This window comes from Mustela lutreola, chromosome 6, assembly GCF_030435805.1.
Source record: "Mustela lutreola isolate mMusLut2 chromosome 6, mMusLut2.pri, whole genome shotgun sequence".
In the NCBI taxonomy this organism is placed as follows: domain Eukaryota; kingdom Metazoa; phylum Chordata; class Mammalia; order Carnivora; family Mustelidae; genus Mustela; species Mustela lutreola.
The window spans coordinates 108,352,681-108,371,844 of record NC_081295.1 but is presented as its reverse complement, the minus strand read 5'-3'; the positions used below and the strand labels follow the sequence as shown (position 1 = coordinate 108,371,844).

The window sequence follows — 19,164 nt, the reverse complement described above, 5'->3', positions numbered from 1 at the left end:
TAAATGTTTTGGAGCCTTTCATTTCTTTTCTTTTCTTTCTATCCTTTTTTTTTTTTTTTTTCCCTTCAGTTGGGGGAGAGATTTTCTGAACTATGAAGAGCAGAAGAGGGAAAGGAAGGAAGCAAGGAGGGGAGGGGAGGAGGAAGAGAGAAAGGGAAGAAGGGAAGGGGAAAAAAAAAAGAAGAGGAGGAAAGGATCTGTAAAACCCTGAAAGACTATTTCTCTCCAAAAAGGAGTATTTATTCCAAGGGTAGAGATGAATACCAGTGCCTAGATTCATCCATGGATCTTCTGATTTTAAAAAGCTATATGTAAACCAAAAGGACCCAAGTATGCAGACATCTGCTATTAGAATCTTCTAAATACATGGATCTCCAAGGAGGTAGAACAGTTCCCTAGCTACTTTATAGGAAAAGTTTGAGTAATAAAGGTTATCAGCAAACTCAGCAAAGCCATGGGCAGTGGAAAGCTGAGAAACAGCCTGCATTTGCAGTGGTATTGGCATGCACAGTAGGAAGTTTGGCATGGTTGGGGTAGAATAGAAGTGAAGGTATGGGCAGTAAAGTTGACACACGGTTCTGGGAAGAGTGGCAGCTGTTGAAGAAGAGCCAGCATGAAAGGCTAGTGATGCAATTTTTGAATTTATGAAATGATCACAGGGTAAGGATAAGTAGTAGCATGAGCAGTACCATGTATTTACATGATCCAACATATACCAATGGATGGCAGATAATAGGAGGGAACAAGCATTTTTGAAGGTAAGCAAATAAGGCTTCACCTTAATTTCACATCTAAAGGTTTATGTGACAATTCTTTGACCCTCTGAAGCACCTCAACCTCACTTTTTTTTTTTTTTTTTTTGAACTTCAGCTAATTTAAGTTAATCATAGTCTTCAGATTCATATAAGGACTGATTATATATAAGGACTGATTCATATAAGGACTTTTTCATCTTTTATACTTGGTTGGTTGTTTATTTTCTTTCATTCCCATTCCTTCCTTCTGAATATTGCTAACTCCTAACAAATTCCTTCATTATCTCTTTCTCCTCTCATCTCTTGCTACTCTCATTATTTACATTGAGCTCTAGTCATGGAGAACCACTTGCAGTTGCCTGAGAAGAGCATGTTTCTTCTCTGTTCAAGAGTAATAGGATAGCACAAAGTCTACACTTTATATATAAAAAAAACAAACAAACAAAAACAAAACCTAAATTGGTGCTAAATTAGTTAAATAAAATATATTTTTAAATATACAATAAAAATCAGATTCTTTAACAGGAAACTTTTTTTTTAAATTTTTTATTTTTTATAAACATATATTTTTATCCCCAGGGGTACAGGTCTGTGAATCACCAGGTTTACACACTTCACAGCACTCACCAAAGCACATACCCTCCCCAATGTCCATAATCCCACCCCCTTCTCCCAACCCCCCTCCCCCCAGCAACAACAGGAAACTTTTGATGACCAAGGTTTCTGAAGAAAAACGGACAATTTGGACAGGAATTGGCTTCTTGTTTATAATGTCCTTGGATTATTGGTCGTGTGGAAGCAATGGTGATAGACTAAGGCGGTGGACTAGAATGACCTATTACATTAGCAGTTTTATCCTTTCTGTAGGCACTTCGTTTGGAATATCATGGGGGAAATAGGGATATAAATGAATATTTACTACATCTGATTATTTCTTCAGGATAAATTCCTAGAAATAGAATTTGGTATCAATGATACAACATATTTATTTTCATTTTCAAATATGAGTTTGGTGATAACAATTTTTATTGTACATTTTGAGGCTTTTGCATCCAAATTCTGATAACCAGCATACATTTCCTAAGATTTAAGACTTACATATCATGGGAATCATCTCTTTCATAGGAACTGGAATTCTTCATCCATATAAATAAATAAACCCAGCATCTTTTAGTTTGTTTCGCCAAATATTTTGTTCTATTCAGCTATTCTTATTTTCATTCAATTTTGGCAATCTATATTTCAACATAAACATTTTGGCATATTTGCATTGGGGAATATGTAGTGTTGTTAGATTCCATTTGTCCTCATATTCCCTTTTACATTTTTTATTTTTGCATATTTGTGTTCTTTCTCTTGATTTCTTAATTACACATTCCAGAAAAATATCTTTCTCATGATCTTTTTAAATAAATGACTCTGGCCTTATTAATTGTAGTACTTTTCTCTTGATGTGAAATGTAGTCAGTGTAATTTTGTACTAAGTCTTCATTTAAAATAAAATTATTGGGTACTGTACATGTGTAAAAAAAACTTTAAAAAATCAGTTTTGCTTAATATTGTAATGTCATAGGGAATGTATAAGTAGGCCAATATAGTTTATTTTATGAAGGTAGAACTAAACCTTGGTAATAGTAATAGAAAGGGTAAAAAAACCTAAATATAATAAAATGTATAGAATTATTTAAACTGCTAAATATTAGCTATCATGTTCTGATATTCACACAGACTACTTCATAAAATAGTGTGTTTGTCCTTATCAAACTGTTAAAAAATTATCATTCACATTGTTTTAAGTGTTCATTTTTTAAATTTTTTTTCACTTTTTGTTATAGATTCTCAAATATGAATTATACACTACTTTTGACATTTTTGGGGGAGTGAGGTGACAATTCAGACTTTATTGTTTATGTTGAACTTATTTTATTTCTATCTACTTTTATTTCAAAGCATTTCTTTCTTCACTCATTTGGCTCTATTTTAATTTTGGTTAACCACTAAGTCACCTCCCTATTTATAAACTATCTCACCATATTATCTTCTATATTGCATTCATAAACTGCTTAACTTAAGTCAAACTCAATTGAGGCTATTTGAAATTTCTCTCTTCTTTTATTTTCCCCTTATCTTTAGCATCTTTCATCTTTACTTGCACTTTTATAATAGAATTTCTCAAACTGTCCATATTATTCTAGGGTTTGCTTTTATTTATTTTTCTTTGTTTTTATTTTCTCTGGTTTAAGTTCTTAAGTAGCAAGAATACTATTCAAGCCTTTTCATTCCTGGCTGCAGGCGGAGTTGTTAGGATATCATTAGGATATGGGATTCAAAAGCTACTCTTAGATTTCAAACTATAAGTAAGAGTTTAGGCATGGAGGGTTGATAGCCTGTAACTTAACAGGAAAATTTCCTCATTATGGGTTTCCTGTGCCTTTGGCTTAAACCTCCCTGGGTTAAGTATTATAGATGGTGTTTTGGGGCTTCCTTCTTAGTATATTTGTGAGAGTGCTTACACTTGGGCACAATTTTCATAATTAATATGTTCTGCTTTGTTTCTTTCTCAGAATTGCTGCTCCCTATCTTCTTCATTCAGCAAACTGTTGATATGATTTCATGAAGGACTGAATATTAGTTCTATTATAAAAGTGCAAGTAAAGATGAAAGATGCTAAAGATAAGGGGAAAATAAAAGAAGAGAGAAATTTCAAATAGCCTCAATTGAGTTTGACTTAAGTTACTTAGTTTATAGCTCTGATCCTTCTCTTTGAAAACCATACTCCAGAATAATATAAGGCCAAATACCACACATGTCCTTAACTGGTCTTGGACAATTTGATTCATTCCCTCTCAAAGGGGAATTGAGACATGATAAGTACAACTCGCCAAAATCTGAGAATATTCTGGTGCTTCCTTATTCCTGCTACTCCTTGTCCCCAGTAGGAAAGGGTAAAAATGATATCTTTCACAACAAAGTGGTACTTGAAGTAATTTCTTGGTTTCTAGGTAGAACCTCAGAATGAGGGAAGTAAGGTAAACATGTCCTAACAGGTTTAATTAATGGAGTAGCAGATACAGTACATCTAAAGTTAATGCCATACTTAATTTTAATAACAGCTCTAAAATTAATGATAGGACCAAAGTAAATCTCTTAACTTCTCTGAGTTTGTTCCTTCATTTAATATAGTGATAATAATATGTATCACACAGGGTTTATAAGGATTGAATGAGAAAATAAGAAAATAGTGTTAAAACAATTAGCCTAGTGGCTGGCACATAGCAGGTGCTAAAAAAAAAAAAAAAAAAACCCGAATGGTATTCCTGACATAAATGAAGGAATGGTTTAATTCTACAAGGTGAAAGTGCCAGGCTGTGTTTTGAACAGTGGCAAAAGAGAATTACTAAAGTATTTTACAAATTTTATCTCAGTTAAACTGTGTCAACGACCTTTGATTCCTTCTTTTATGAAATTACCCTGTGTTCTTATATTTTAAATAATTAATATATGATATAATTCACTTTGTTATTAAATCAGCTTGTAACAACTTAATCTTAAGTATTTTGAGGGCTCATGGGTGGCTCAGTTTGTTAAGTGCCTCACTCTGGATTTTGGCTCAGATCATGGTCTCAGGGTCATGAGACTGAGCACCGCGCTTGCTCTCTACTGGGTGTGGAGCCTACTTAAGATTCTCTCTCTCTCTCCCTGCCCGCCCACACACACATTTTCTCTCACTCTCTCTCTCTCAAAAAAGAAGAACAAAAAAGTACTATTTCATCTTAAAATCTCTAGTATCTACTTTAGAGAGACACAGTGTCCTTTAATTTGGTGTTCCATTCACTTTTTTTTTTAAAGATTTTATTTATTCATTTCAGAGAAATACAGAGACAGAGATGGAGAGAGAGAGCACAAGCAGGGGAAGAGACAGAGGGAAAGGGAGAAGCAGACTCCCCACTGAGCTGGGAGCCAGACATGGGGCCCGATCCAGGACCTGAAGATCATGACCTGAGCCAGCCAGATGCTTAACCATCTAAGCCACTCAGGCGCCCCTCCATTCACTTTTAATAGAAAGTTTACTAAATGTGATTTAAAGTACAGGAATATTTCTCACAGATTAATGACAGTGAGGGCAAAGGAAGACAGTACACCAAGTATTCTTAGCATCTTGTTGTTTGCAGCTAGTGAATTGCAGTAAACTGGAATCCAGATTTGTTTTTGTGTGTGTCTCAACCTATGTATAGAGATGCTACCAGCTAAGAATGCCTGGGGCACTCACAAGGGCTGATAATACTCGTGGCAGCCTCCATGTATGTTTCCTCCACAGGAGCCAATGTTGTGGCCTCTGTGGTTCTCATGCTTGCAAGATGTACCTAGCATCAACCATCAGGGATTCTTGAAAAGCAAGGTTTATTACTCAAGTCCTGGAGGTGGGTAAAGGGCATACTCACAGGCCAGCAGCCAAGTTGCTAGCAGAGTAAGAGAAAGAGAAACTATGTGGACCTGGGGTTCTGCTTTAATTGGGGTCAAGAGTGGGGCACCTAAGGTTTCCCAGATTCACTCTTTATTGTTGAATTTAGAATGAAAGAGTGGGAATTAAGGAGCAGGAAAGGTAGTGGTCAGTTAATTAGTTACACAGGGATTTGTAGAAAGGGAACTCATGGTGGAGGGTGGGGTGGGGGGCAGGCCTGTCTTCTTATCTCTCTGTGTAGCTAGTAACTGTGTCATACAGCCAACAATATATTTATTGAAGGTGAATATCTGACATGATTGCCTTGGCAATCAAAAGCTTAATATCAGGCATTGCCATTACAATCAAAAAAGCTTATTCCTAGACACTTATACTACAAGATTGCTTTATTTAGGGGGGAAAAAAAGTAAAGATGACAGTAAATAAAACCCTATAAGTAGCCTAACTATGACCATATCATTATAGTTGACTATAACACTTTTTACTATGTATCAAATTTATGTGTATCATTAAATCCTTTTAGCACATCATCAGTATATAATGGCTTTACTAAGCATTAGAAATATCACTTGTCACCCTTTTGTCACATTTTAACAATTGTCATATTTATTCCTAAACCTGTATTTTATTGTTAAATATTCGGTTAGGCCAAAGTTGATTTTGCTGTTAAATTAACAAAAGATAATATTAAATCTATTAAATGAATATAGCTTTCTCTGATTCTCACTAAATAGATCATTTTCTTCTCCTTTGCTAAGAACACAAGCATGCATAGACAAAATTAATGATTGAAAGTATCAGGTAATAATATATGTTGTATGTAATTTAAACAAAGCATTATTATTTTTGTCAGACTGTTAATAGGCTTTTGTGAAAATATTTAAATTGTAACTTTTCTTATTTACATGGATGTGTTTACAGTTGTTTGCCAGGATTTACTGGAAAAAACTGTGAGAAAGTAATTGACCACTGTAGACTGCTCAGCATCAACTGTCTGAATGAAGGATGTTCTTTCTATATAAGTGGAAGATTCAGAGTAAGTAATTTAATACATGGCAGAGTAATTTAACACTTTAAAATACAATAGCTTCAGGCAGTCTGCATTTCAAATGCTTTTATTAATCTAAATCAGAGAATTATACCTTTATATGTATATTTAAACATGACTTATATAAAGTTTAGTAATAGAGATTTTTAACTTATAAGAATTATGTTGAGAACACGTTAACAAGAGTTCTAGGCAGTGTGTTTATTTTAAAATAAGTATATAGCTAATTGAGTCCTGGAAATATATCTCTGTGTACATAAAACCACAGTTACTAATGCCCTAAGCTCTTAAACTAGATAGAGAATAAAATTAGTATGGTAGTTAGGATATATATTATGCTTTTTGTTGATAGATAGCTTTTGAAATGACTTTACAAGTACACAGTGGGTGTGCAACACACAGTAAGGCATATCCTACAACTCATCATTTCCACTTTCAGCTATGCCTATTGGAAGAATTATAAGTTATATACAAGAATTTATGCATATTCAAGAATTTTCACAACAAATCTGAAACAAACTAAAGCCTATGGAAAGGAGAGTGGATAAATTCACCAAGTCACACCAAGCAATTATAATGAGTGGTTAAAATGAGTGAACAGGGGGGCCTGGGTGGCTCAGTGGGTTAAAGCCGCTGCCTTTGGCTCAGGTCATGATCCCAGGGTCCTGGGACTGAGCCCCGCATCGGGCTCTCTGCTCAGTGCAGAACCTGCTTCTCTCTCTCTCCCTCTGCCTGCTTCTCTGCCTACTTGTGTTCTATGTCTGTGAAATAAATGAATAAAATCTTTGAAAAAAAATGAGTGAACAATAGCTACATTTAGTAATACTTTTAAATATCAAAACATAATGTTGAATTTTAAAATCTTATCGAAGACTAACATAGGTAGATAGTCTGATAATGATTAATTTTTTAAACACAAGAAAGTCCATATTTTCTATGACTGACATATAGCTAAAGTATAAATGCATATATCAGAAATATACATACTGGCTTTACTAGAAGGGCTCTCTATAAAGAGACAGCTGGGGAAAAGATCAGTGAGAGTACAGAAGGAAATTCTAATCAATTTATGATGCTGTATTTCTTAAAACTGTTTTGGCAAATAATGACAGTAGAATTATGGAATTCATTTTATCGTTTTCTCTAATATAAAATATTTTAATAAAATATTTTTAAAGTAATGAAAAGTCAATTTATGGAATGAATCATGGACAAATTTCTGTGTATATTTCTGGAAACGTATGCTAAAATATAATATGTTAAAATATAATGTGTTACTATACAAGAACATATAAGATAAGATATAGGATAAGAACACAACGTTTCTTTCACAGCTGTAAAATGTTGATATTATAACATGTAATATATGGTCTTCATTTGCTCTTCACATAAATACCATTCCATTTTATAGAAAATTAAAATGTCTATTGAGTCTTTAATATTTTCGTAAATTCATACATATTGGTAAGGATAGATGAAGCTAGATTTAAATGTACTCCAAGCAACTCTAGAACTCAATACTTCTAAAAACTATACATATAAACTTTCAGTATAAAGAATGTACTAGCATCTCTTTTTCCTTTAAGATATATTTACCCTTTCCTTAAGAGGAGATGGTCTAATTGAAATGTCTTTCCTGCTTTCGTTCAAATTTCTCTTACAATAGACTATTCAGTTTTGAGTTTTGGTTTCTGTGTTGACTTGGGATAGTCTCTGAGAATTTATCTCTGACTTTTGTTTTTAAATTTCTCTTCCTCCACCATGATTTCTCCCTGGAAAACCTGACCTGTTCTAGTGTCTTAACAATTATCTATGTTACTGACTCTAAATTCAGTTTTAATTTCTTTTTAAGGAACTTGACTGGGGTTACCATTAACTTGCTTTTTCTGTAATTCTACTTTAGGTTTAATGACTTCTACTAGATAAAATGTTAGCAAGAAGGAAATGTTATTGGCTTTCTCACTGGGATAAAATTTAGGTGATGATGAGATAATGTGCATTACTAATATTTTTAACACTATAATATTTTTTCAAAAATATGCTTTTCCCTACTGATTAATAATCCTAGTTATGGCTGTACTGAAGTTATGAAATAGTTTATATTTCAGTTGATTTAATTTAAGTTTAATATATATACAAATATATTTTTCAGATTGTGTAATTGTTATGGATAGTGGGAATTAACATTACTTTTTAACTTTTTATGATACTTAAGTTCAATGTGACATGTTAAAGAAAATAAAATATATATTATATTTAAATTATTCTTAGCATATAAATATAAAATGTATTTTTGGAATTTTTAACTGATATTTGTTTTTCTACTCTGATGTTTGCATTATTAACTTTTGAATATATCAACCAATTTCAAAGAGATGATATGATGAACTATAATATTTTAGGAAGAGATTTGAACTATCTCTTCTCTTATGTGGAGAAAACAAATATATTTATATTCAGAGGGAAGATGAACAGAGCAGGCATAAGGCAAGCAAAATGATATACTTAAATTCAACTATACCCAGAGTCACAATAAATGTAAATTGATTAACACTTCAGTTAATACACCGAGATTATTAATGGTACATGAAACAAAACTCAAATGTTTAAAAGATACTCATTTTATTTAAAAAGATAGAGACATATTGAAAGTAAAATAATGAGAGAGATATATTAAAAATAGACAAAATAATTACTGGTGTAGTTTTATTAATGAGGCAGATTTCAATATCAGGAACTATCAGAGATGAAGGACTTGGTCAACTAATCATACTGAATTATGCATGTAATAAAAGAAATTCAAAATATATGAACCAGAAACTGACACAATCCAAAAGAGGAATAAGTAAAAGTACAATTATAGTGGAGATATGAATACTTCCCTTTCAGTAATTGGTGGAATAATTTGACAGAGAATCAGTAAGGATATACAAAATGTGAATGGTACTGTCAATCCACTTACCTGAATGACTACAAAATGTCACACAAAACAGTTGCAGATTATTTATTCTTCTCAACAACACATGTACCTTATTCAGAGGCCTTTTTCATTATGGGGGAGCAGAGGGCCATAGCTGGGCCATTTCCCATGTGCCTCCATGGAGACATCTTTATAGAAGGGGCCTTGACTGAGCCACATTTCTCTACATTGACTTAAAACTTCTCCTCTCCTAGCCCTCTTTCTCTACCTCCCCACCAAATCCATATAAAGAGTCAAGAGCTTTTTTTTAAGCCTCCTTAGCAATGAGAGGGTTCCCCCATCTGTGTTTCATTCACTGGCTCTTGCCTCATGTAGTTCCTTAGGGGGAAAAATGCCTGGTCCCTCTTTGTTCCTGTTGGTGGCACTGTGGCAGTAAGTGAATAAAGGCTTGAATATTACTATTTTCACTTCAGCTCTATGTCCTAACTGAGCACCTTGACCCTTGATTGCTTGCCACAAAAATATTTTTTTAAAATATTTATTTATTTATTTGACAGACAGAAATCACAAGGAGGCAGAGAGGCAGGCAGAGAGAGAGAAGGAAGCAGGCTCTCTGCACAGCAGGGAGCCAGATGTGGGGCTTGATCCCAGGACCCTGGGATCATGACCTGAGCCAAAGGCAGAGGCTTTAACCCACTGAGCCACCCAGGCATCCCAACTTGCTTGTCACAAAATTAAAAACACCCTGTCATAGTGGGGCGTATTTGTTATCTCATGCAATATTATATGTATATCAGTCATTTTTTTAAAGAAAAAAGAAAAAAGTTTCAACAGTAGATTTTTATAAATAATATTTAGATAAAAAATACAAATGGAAAATAATCACAATTTTAACATGTTCAAATCAGTGAAATATCATTTAAGTCAATATGGAAATACCATTTTATATTTCTGCAATAAAACTATTTTATATTTCTGCACAAAACTATACATATTTAATGCAACAGTATTTTCACATGTATTCAGGGAAAATAGGACCACCAGTTGGCATTTTAGAGTATATACCTAAAGTTTTTTCAGCTGTAATAATTCAATATCTAGAAATACCTGAAGTAAGAAAACAAAATTATATTAAACATGTGTAGAAAATATTCACTATATTATTGTTTATTTTAGAATAGAAGCAATCAAATTAAGCAAGAATAGCTTAAATATTATGTGTCCCTATAATAGAATTTGCATACAATTTGGACTATGTTTTTCAGGTGTATTGTGATATTTAGAAAATACTCAGATCAAAATATCTGATGAAAAATGGCTATATTACTCTAACTGTAATTTGATTTTCGATGTATATATATAAGGTATTTATCTACTTGTAACAAAATAAAATATGCATTTCCTGTGTTATGGGAATGGTCAACAGGCATGGCAGCACTACTCCCACAGAGATTATCGATTGGGTTCCACCTCCCAGGGTGTTCAGACATCATGAAAGGTTTTGTATCAAAGGCCCAGGTTTTTCCAGACAGTAAGAAGTACAGGGGATAGGCGGAACCAGTTAGATGGCACAAAGTTAATGTAGTTTCTGATTTGCCCGTACCCATAATCACTCAGGGCTTTGCCATTTTTTAATAAATGTAAATGTTCCCTATGTATTTGAATTGGCCTAATGGAAAGAGTGAAGTATCTGAGGCCTGTGATCTATGTAGTCTAGGGACAAGTTAATACACACAGGGACAGGGAAGCAAGGAGACACAGAGAATCATGAGGCAGAATGGCTTAGGGAATCACAGAGAGGCTCTGAGGTGAAATCCAGATGTAACTTAACACCAAGGTTAACCAGAGTTGTGTTGGCCAGTGGAGCCTGGATGATATTTGTATTGTACAGGTAGGCATAGTATTGGCTAAAAGGAATAAACCAACAAACCAGCAAAATAGAGACAGTGGCTTACTCCTGTTAAGAGGATTAGACCAAAATTATTATCAGAAAAAAAGATTTATTTCTTTTGAATATACATTTAACTGAAGTATTATAAAGGATAAAACATATTCCATAATCATTTTAAGATTAGGAAGTTTAAATTAAATGCAACATGATGGACAATATTGGGGTAAAAAAAGTGTAGGTCAGAACCTTATTAATTCTGAGCCATGCTCTTCATCATGAGTTAAATTCGCCTTTTTTAAATTCATTTTTGCTATAATTAAAGTGGCAGAAGGATGCTGAACTTTCTCATTGAAATTGTGATGAGGAATTTCTAATCAAGCACTTTCACAATGTCAATATTAATCTCAATATTAATAATATAAATAGCCCCCATGATAAAACAATTGTTACTTTCCAAATGAGAGTCAGATTTCTAAGAATCACCAAAAATAAATCACTGAAAAAAATTAAGAGCTCAAACTCATAGTGAAAAAAGGGAAAGCACTGTTCTTATTGTCATTTTTATGTTTATAAAAATGAATAAATTAGTTACTAAATTTAAAAATATGATTGATATTATGCACACAAAAAACTAAAAATATAGACACTGCAATTAAATGCTATTTACATTGTCTCATAGCAATGATTCAGGATTTATTTTCCTTAGAGTTTCAATGATTTACTAATAAATTTAATTTCATTTTAATAAATATTATACATAGGACCACAATTTATGGCCTGTGCCAGAAATCCAAATATTTTATAACTTCCTGATGTTATGACAGAATTGTTGACTGATGCTTTTTATATAATCAAAGAAAATACTGTGAGAGCTTTATACACAACTCCTTTGGTTCTCTTCTTTATAACTGGTTCAGGGATGCAGATATAAGAAAGCAGTTTATGTTTTATCTCATCTTTTTAAGTTTCCTATAAGATTTCACTGGGGAACCAACAAAAAACCAAAATTTTAAAACTCATCTAGTTTAACTTTACCATCTGTTTCATTCCTCTTTTCTATTTCCATCCTCTAGTTAAATCTTTTTTTTTTTTACAATAATTTTCAGAAAGCGTGACTTATGCAAACTCACACTGAACACTGAAAGAAGTAAAGCTCAAATTAGAATTCCATATGAATACAATTTGCATTTGGGGTAGGAGTTAGAGTTTTAAAATTTTAGTTGCAACAACAGAAAATCTAAACAGAATCTCTCTCTCTCTCTTTCAATCTTTCTCTCTCTCAAGCTCACGCATGCATGCACACGTGTGCAAGTATACACATACACACACACACACACAGTAATTTGAAGGCTCACATACTTAGACTTTTCAAGGGCTAGATCAGGTAAGCATTTACCCAGAGGCTCAATGTGAAACATATTCCTTCTAGCTCACAGTAAAATAGCAACAGTGCCCTCAAAGTTTCTAGAAGAAACCAGGGCCTTTATCTTGAAGATTTTGATCCAAATTCTGGTTTGTTGGGTTCTCCTTTCTGTTTAGGTATTTTCTCAAATGTTTACCCTTTCAGTGAGTTCTTTCATAGGCACCCAATTGAAAATGTTAAATCCTCATTTCTGGCTCACACATGCCATCTCCTTTTTTTAGTTCCTTCTTAACAATCATTGTTATCTAGTTTCCCAGATAACAGTATAATTCTTCACATTATCTTTTCCATTGTCTATACATGTAGATTAGGCTGAATTTAAGTTTTATGTAGGTAGATGTCTTTGTTTCTTTATACAAAACTACCCTTCTTCCAGAAAAGGCAGTAAAATTTCATCAGAGACAAGTCATGGCAAGTGTAGCAGATACGAAACTCTTTGGAAGGATGCTTCCATGTAGGAAGAGCACAGACTCCATAAACTGAGCAACAGGAAACCTCTCCCTTAGTAGTGGGTAGTCAGTGCTTCCTCGACATGGAATTTGGGGAGAGGTATATCTGGTGAAGATGGAAAGAATTACATGATACATAAAAGACCCCTCAGTGTTGCTTTTTTTTAATGTAAAAAATTGTAAAGTTCAACTTATCAAAGAAAGGGACATTGGAAGCTAAATATGTTTTAGACACTCAAAATATTAGTTTGTACACATATACAAAATTAAAAAAAAAACTAATGTTTACACTATGATCTGCTGCAGAAGCCTAAGTTGAACAGAAAAGTTGAAACTATTTCATACTGACCCATAAGTATTCTAAGCTACTAAAAGTTCCTTGTAATTGTACCCTCAATGAGAAAAATATGGCAATTTGTTCATTCTTTAAAAATCCCGAGACTTTTCTTGAGATTTGGAGAATGGATGGATAGTGCCATAATGGTGAGATCTAAGAGACATCTCTGGAAAAGAATAGGTAAAGTCAGATACAACAGATCCCTGAAGCAACCAAGTGTAATTTTTGCCCCCCCCCACCCTGGGGGGTACTTGTCAGTGTCTAGAGACATTTGTGGTTGTCACAAATAGAGATTGAATCTGCTAATAACAGCCGCTACACATCCTGCAATGCACATGACAGCCCCCTACAACAAAGAAATATCAGGTCCAAATATCTGTACTGCTGTGGTTGAGAAAACTGACTTAGGAAAGTTAGGCCGTATAAGTTGGAGAATAGTAAAACCTGTGCCCAGAAAGAAAAACAGTCTTCATGAAAGTTAAAGAACCCCAGACATAAAGAAGAGAAACTTTTGTCTCGAACTAGCAGATCCCTAGCATAAGATAGCATTATAAACTGAGACTTTTTTCTAGTTTATGTGGACCCTGCAACTGAGTTAGGACATAGAGTTGGTTAAGTCAAATTGCTTTCTTATTCTTTTTCTTCCTTTGTTGGGAATAGATTAATTACTTTAAGTTCAGAAAGAGGTATACATGCTGGTAGGTCACAGACTCTACTTCTCAATCCTTCCCTCTGAAATACTTACTGACTTAGATTAAATTTGTTTGAATTTTGGGGATTTGGGAGAAGGGGGTGGGATTATGGACATTGGGGAGGGTATGTGCCTTGGTGAGTGCTGTGAAGTGTGTAAACCTGGTGATTCACAGACCTGTACCCCTGGGGATAAAAATATATGTTTAAAAAAATAAAAAATTAATTAAAAATATTTTATTTATTTATTTGAGAGAGAAAGAGAGAGAGAGCGTATGACCTGGGAGAAAGGCAGAAGGAGACAGAGAGGCAGACTCCCTGCTAAGCAAGAGGCTTGATGAGGGATTAGATCCCAGGCCCCTGAGATCATGAGCTGAGCCAAAGGCAGATACTTAACTGACTGAGCCACCCAGGCACCCCAAATTTGTTTGAATTTTTCTTATTATTTATGTTATTGAACATTTAGTTGAAAAAATTTGGAGGTTAAGTAGCTTGAAATATGTGATGAGAATGAGTTCTCTCTACTTTGTTTTTAAGGAGGGGGGAAACAGGAGCAGAATTCCAGATTTATTAAACATAAAATGGCTAAATGAAAGAGTCATTGAAATGCTTGAAGGAGCTTTAGGAAGGCTGTATAATCAGGGTCGACTTCAATAATCTTCTGATCCATGTCTTATACCTCAGAAATTGTTATTCGTTTTCTCTTCTCTCTTTTTCATAGACAAATTTCTCAATGGCTTTCTCTGTCTACTTCATTAAGTGGATAATTTATCCTGCTTCTGTTCAGATTTTTGGTAGGGAAGTTGACTGTTGCCTAAAATAATGCTTGAAAGAGAATAATGTCCTCACAGTAGCTTTAAACTTTTAAATCTTTTTCCTGTGCATATGTTACTTCTTTATTTTAGTTCTTCAATATATTTTAATCATTTGAATCACAAGCACATTTTAAATAAGCAAGCACAAACAACATGTTTTGACTTGGAATAAATTTTTTCAAAGAACTCAAGAAAAAACATTTCCTAGGGTTAATGTTTAACCAGTTGTTAAATGATTTTATTGTTCTACATTGTTAGTCACAAAAAGAGGTAGAACTTTTGGTTCTACCAAAAGTTGGGCTCACATATTATTTATTATCTGAGTCCTCTGACACTGCCTCCCTAGTAAGTAATAATAAAGCAACAGGTATTCCTATCTTTGAAGAATTAATAGAAATTAAAGTTACCACACAGATTCTATTATATGTCAAGAACTTTGTGTATAGAAACTTTGTGTATATACTGGTGTCTTAATAGTAGTTCTGGGACAAAAAAAAAAAAAAAAAAAAAAAAAAAAAAATAGAAGAACTCAGAGATTAGACTTTACATCAATGTCACTTCTAGATCCAAAGTAGATATGTACGTTAATTGATTTATAATAAGTAATAATTTTGTAATTTCACATATTTTATATGTGATTATAATAATTATCAGTAGCTATGTAATAGCTAATGAATAAACTTAAATGATGAATATATTCAAAAAATTGATTTTATTTTATTTTATACTATTATCAATTTATAAAAGCAAGAATAGAGGGAGTTTTAAGCATATATTTTATTATTTCTTTTGCCCACTTTTAGCAGAGTTTTTATATCAGGTGATAAAGTAAATGAAAACAGTTTAAGTATAAGAAGTCACAACTTAATCTAAACTAGTGAAATCCTGTGAATAGTTGAAATGTTCATATTTAAAGGAAACAAATATGGACAGTTTATATAGCTTAGAAAATCTATAGGTGTCAATAGGTCTTCATTGATAATGAAATAGAAAAATGAGGGGCGCCTGGGTGGCTCAGTGGGTTAAGCCGCTGCCTTCGGCTCAGGTCATGATCTCAGGGTCCTGGGATCAAGTCCCGCATCGGGCTCTCTGCTCAGCAGGGAGCCTGTTTCCCTCTCTCTCTCTCTCTCTCTGCCTTCCTCTCCATCTACTTGTGATTTCTCTCTGTCAAATAAATAAATAAAAATTTAAAAAAAAAGAAAAGAAATAGAAAAAAAATTCATGAAGTTTTTACAATTTGAAAATTTGCCTCCTGTAATTAAGGAAAACCCCCCATTGGTGAATTTAATTCTTAAAAGTGTGTTTATTTGGGGTGTCTGGGTGGCTCAGTCGTTAAGTGTCTGCCTTCCACTCAGGTCATGATCCCAGGGTCCTGGGATAGAGCCCCACATCAGACTCCCTGCTTGGTGGCAAGCCTGCTTCTCCCTCTCCCACTCCCCCTGCTTCTGTTCCCTCTTTCGCTGTGTCTCTCTCTGTCAAATAAATAAATAAATAAATAAATAAATAAATACATAAAACCTTAAAAAAAAAAGTGTGGTTATTTATGTGAATCTCATTCATATTACATTTAGAATCACTAAGAAGGAACTTTCTTCCCAAAGTGCTTGTTGGCAGGAGTTAGAACCATAACATCTGTAGATATGCTAAGGTTAGATACCTTAAAAGAGGTATCAAAAGTGGATGTGAAATAAACTGAAGGCATAGCTTTCATGAACATTTTCTGGGGAAACCAGAGTATGGTTGAGGGAATAAAGGTACCCCATATATGCCATGTTCTACTCCCAAGAGCCTCTCAATATTATCTTACATGGAGAAAGAGACTCTGAAGATGTGATCAAGACAAGGATTTGATATAATTTTATCGTGGATCCCAAAGATTCTTATCAGAGGGCTATAGAAAGAGTCTGAAACCAAGAAATTGATGTGATGATGGGAACAGAGACTGAAATGTTTCTCTTTTAAAGTATAGGAATTGCCCATTAACTGAGGAATATAGGCAACCACCAGAAGGTGAAAAATGCTAGGAAATTGATTCTCCCCTCAGAGCCTGCAGAAGCTGCTAGCCCTCTTGAAACTTTGACTCCATCCAAGTAGGACTGATTTTGGACTTGCAACCTTCAGAAATAGAAGAGACAAATGTTTTAGACTGCTAGGTTCATAGTAATTTATTATACCAGCAATGGGAAAGAAAACATAGAGATTTCAACGAAACATTTTTAACACCAAAATTTGCTAGCTGAAAATGAGTAGAGAAGCTCCTTAACAGAATATGTAAGTTTGAAAATATAAGGATGATAATAGGTCTTCTCAAAAAGATATACATGAAACACAAAAATAAGTCACCCTAGATTTATTCTTAGAGGCCATTTCTTGTTTTAGGACTGTCTGTAACTAATTGACATAGATGAATCAGTGCAGGTTAGGAAAAAAAAAAGAACAAGATAACTGGTTGGCTCTGTATATTGGAAAAGTGGACTCATCATTCATTGGTTAAAATTCTGTGTTTACTTTGAAATGGTGGGCATGCCTGTGGGTCCATGTGTCACCTACTTAGGAAACAGCAGGTATGCTCATAAAGTGAGATCTTGTCTTTTAACATTTTGCTCTCCCATTACTCACTCAGACAAGAATAGCCCCTGCTAATGTATCCTGCGTGTTTACGTGATTTACTAATTTATCATCCACACCAGGATACATTGGAGAATTAAATGGGGTTCTATCAATTACTTGTCTAGTACAACAGGCATTGAACCAAGGCTGGTTTATACGTGGAACACTGTTTAACTCGTATTCTTCCCCAATATGGACAGCTAATTTTTATAAATTGTAATCTATATGATCCTGATATTATCATTAACAATTTGTGAAGTAATGTTTCACCTAGCACTCTAAGAAACCAATGAAAGTGTTAATTAAAAATGAGGTGATTAGCACTACAAAGCATGATATATAATGTACTATTCAGCCAACATTTTGATAATAGATGTAATGACAGGTAATCACAGAGGCCCATGGGTTAACTAACTTTTATTCTTCCACAATAAGTTTTGGTGAAAGCCTTAGTCAGGGGTTTCTATGGAAAATGCCTCTACCCTTCTTTTTCATCTCAGGTTTTGTAGCCTTCTTATTTGTGCCATGTCACTAGTTTTTCTCAATGAAATAATATGTATTGAAAAACTACTTTGTAGAAACTCTCTACCTAAGCATATACTGCTGAACAAGACAGTTCATGGTCCTATCTCATGCCTTAGAGTAGTCATTCAAAGTTTAGGTTTGATGATTGTATCCACCTATTGTAAGGAAGGATTAGGGGTACCTGGGTGGCTCAGATGGTCAAGCATCTGCCTTAGGCTCAGGTCATAATCTCCAGGTCCTGGAATCAAACTCCATGTCCAGCTCCTAGCTCAGTGAGGAGTCTGCTTCTCCCTCTCCCTCTGCCTCTTCCTCTGCTTGTGCTCTCTCTGTCTCTCAAATGAATAAATAATACCTTCTAAAAATATAAGGAAGGATTAAAAAGGAATAAAATATTGCCATTTGCAAAGATGTGGATGAATCTAGAAAGCATTATGCTAAGTGAAATAAGTTAGTCAGAGACAAATACCATATGATTTCACTCATATATGAAAAGTTAAGAAATAAAACAAATGAACATAGGGGGCAAAAAAGAGAGGCAAATGAAGAAACAGACCTTAACTATGGAGGAAAAAAAACTGAGGGTTACTGGAGGGGAAGTGGGCATGAGAATGGGTTAAATAGGTAATGGGTATTAAGGAAGACATTTGTTCTGAGCACTGGGTGTTTGTATGTAAGCGATGAATCACTAATTTCTCCACCTGAAACCAGTATAATGCTGTATGTTAACTAACTTGAATTTAAAGAGAAATTTGGAGAAAGAAAAAAAGGAAGGATTATTTCCTCAAACTGACAGCAAGAGATACAAACAGGCCCTAAGCATACTTAAGTATACTTAAATATATACTTAAAGTTAAATATATTTCCTACCTCCTTCACTAGCTCTTCATAATCTTTCCTTACCTGAATCTAAAACTGGACAGAAAAATTCAGGGAATGAGAATTGCAAGCAGATGAATGGTCACAAGAGGAATCTTTTAGGTTCTAAGAGAATAAAAGTGGCAGTATATTTCTTGGTTGTTGCCATTGTATTTTGAATAGGTTTACTGTTAGCAAATCTGGGTCAATCCCTAATCATTCTTACATCTGTTATGAGAATACAGAAAGGCATTTGCTTCACCAATTCTTTGTCACTTACCAATTTTTCTCAGCCTGGTAATCACCTTAAGTCCTAATTCTTTATCTTTCTAGACACCCTTCACAAAGTTAGCATGTTTTTGCAAGCAATCTTTCTTAATTTAC

At 34.0% G+C, this 19,164-nt stretch overlaps 1 protein-coding gene across 1 annotated transcript in view; it reads left to right on the top strand.

Moving 5' to 3' along the window:
* EYS (eyes shut homolog) overlaps positions 1-19,164 on the top strand; it is a 1,683,276-nt gene that overhangs the window by 102,223 nt on the left and 1,561,889 nt on the right. The window contains 1 exon segment of the mRNA XM_059179314.1: positions 6,139-6,253. Coding sequence (XP_059035297.1) covers positions 6,139-6,253 — 115 coding nt within the window.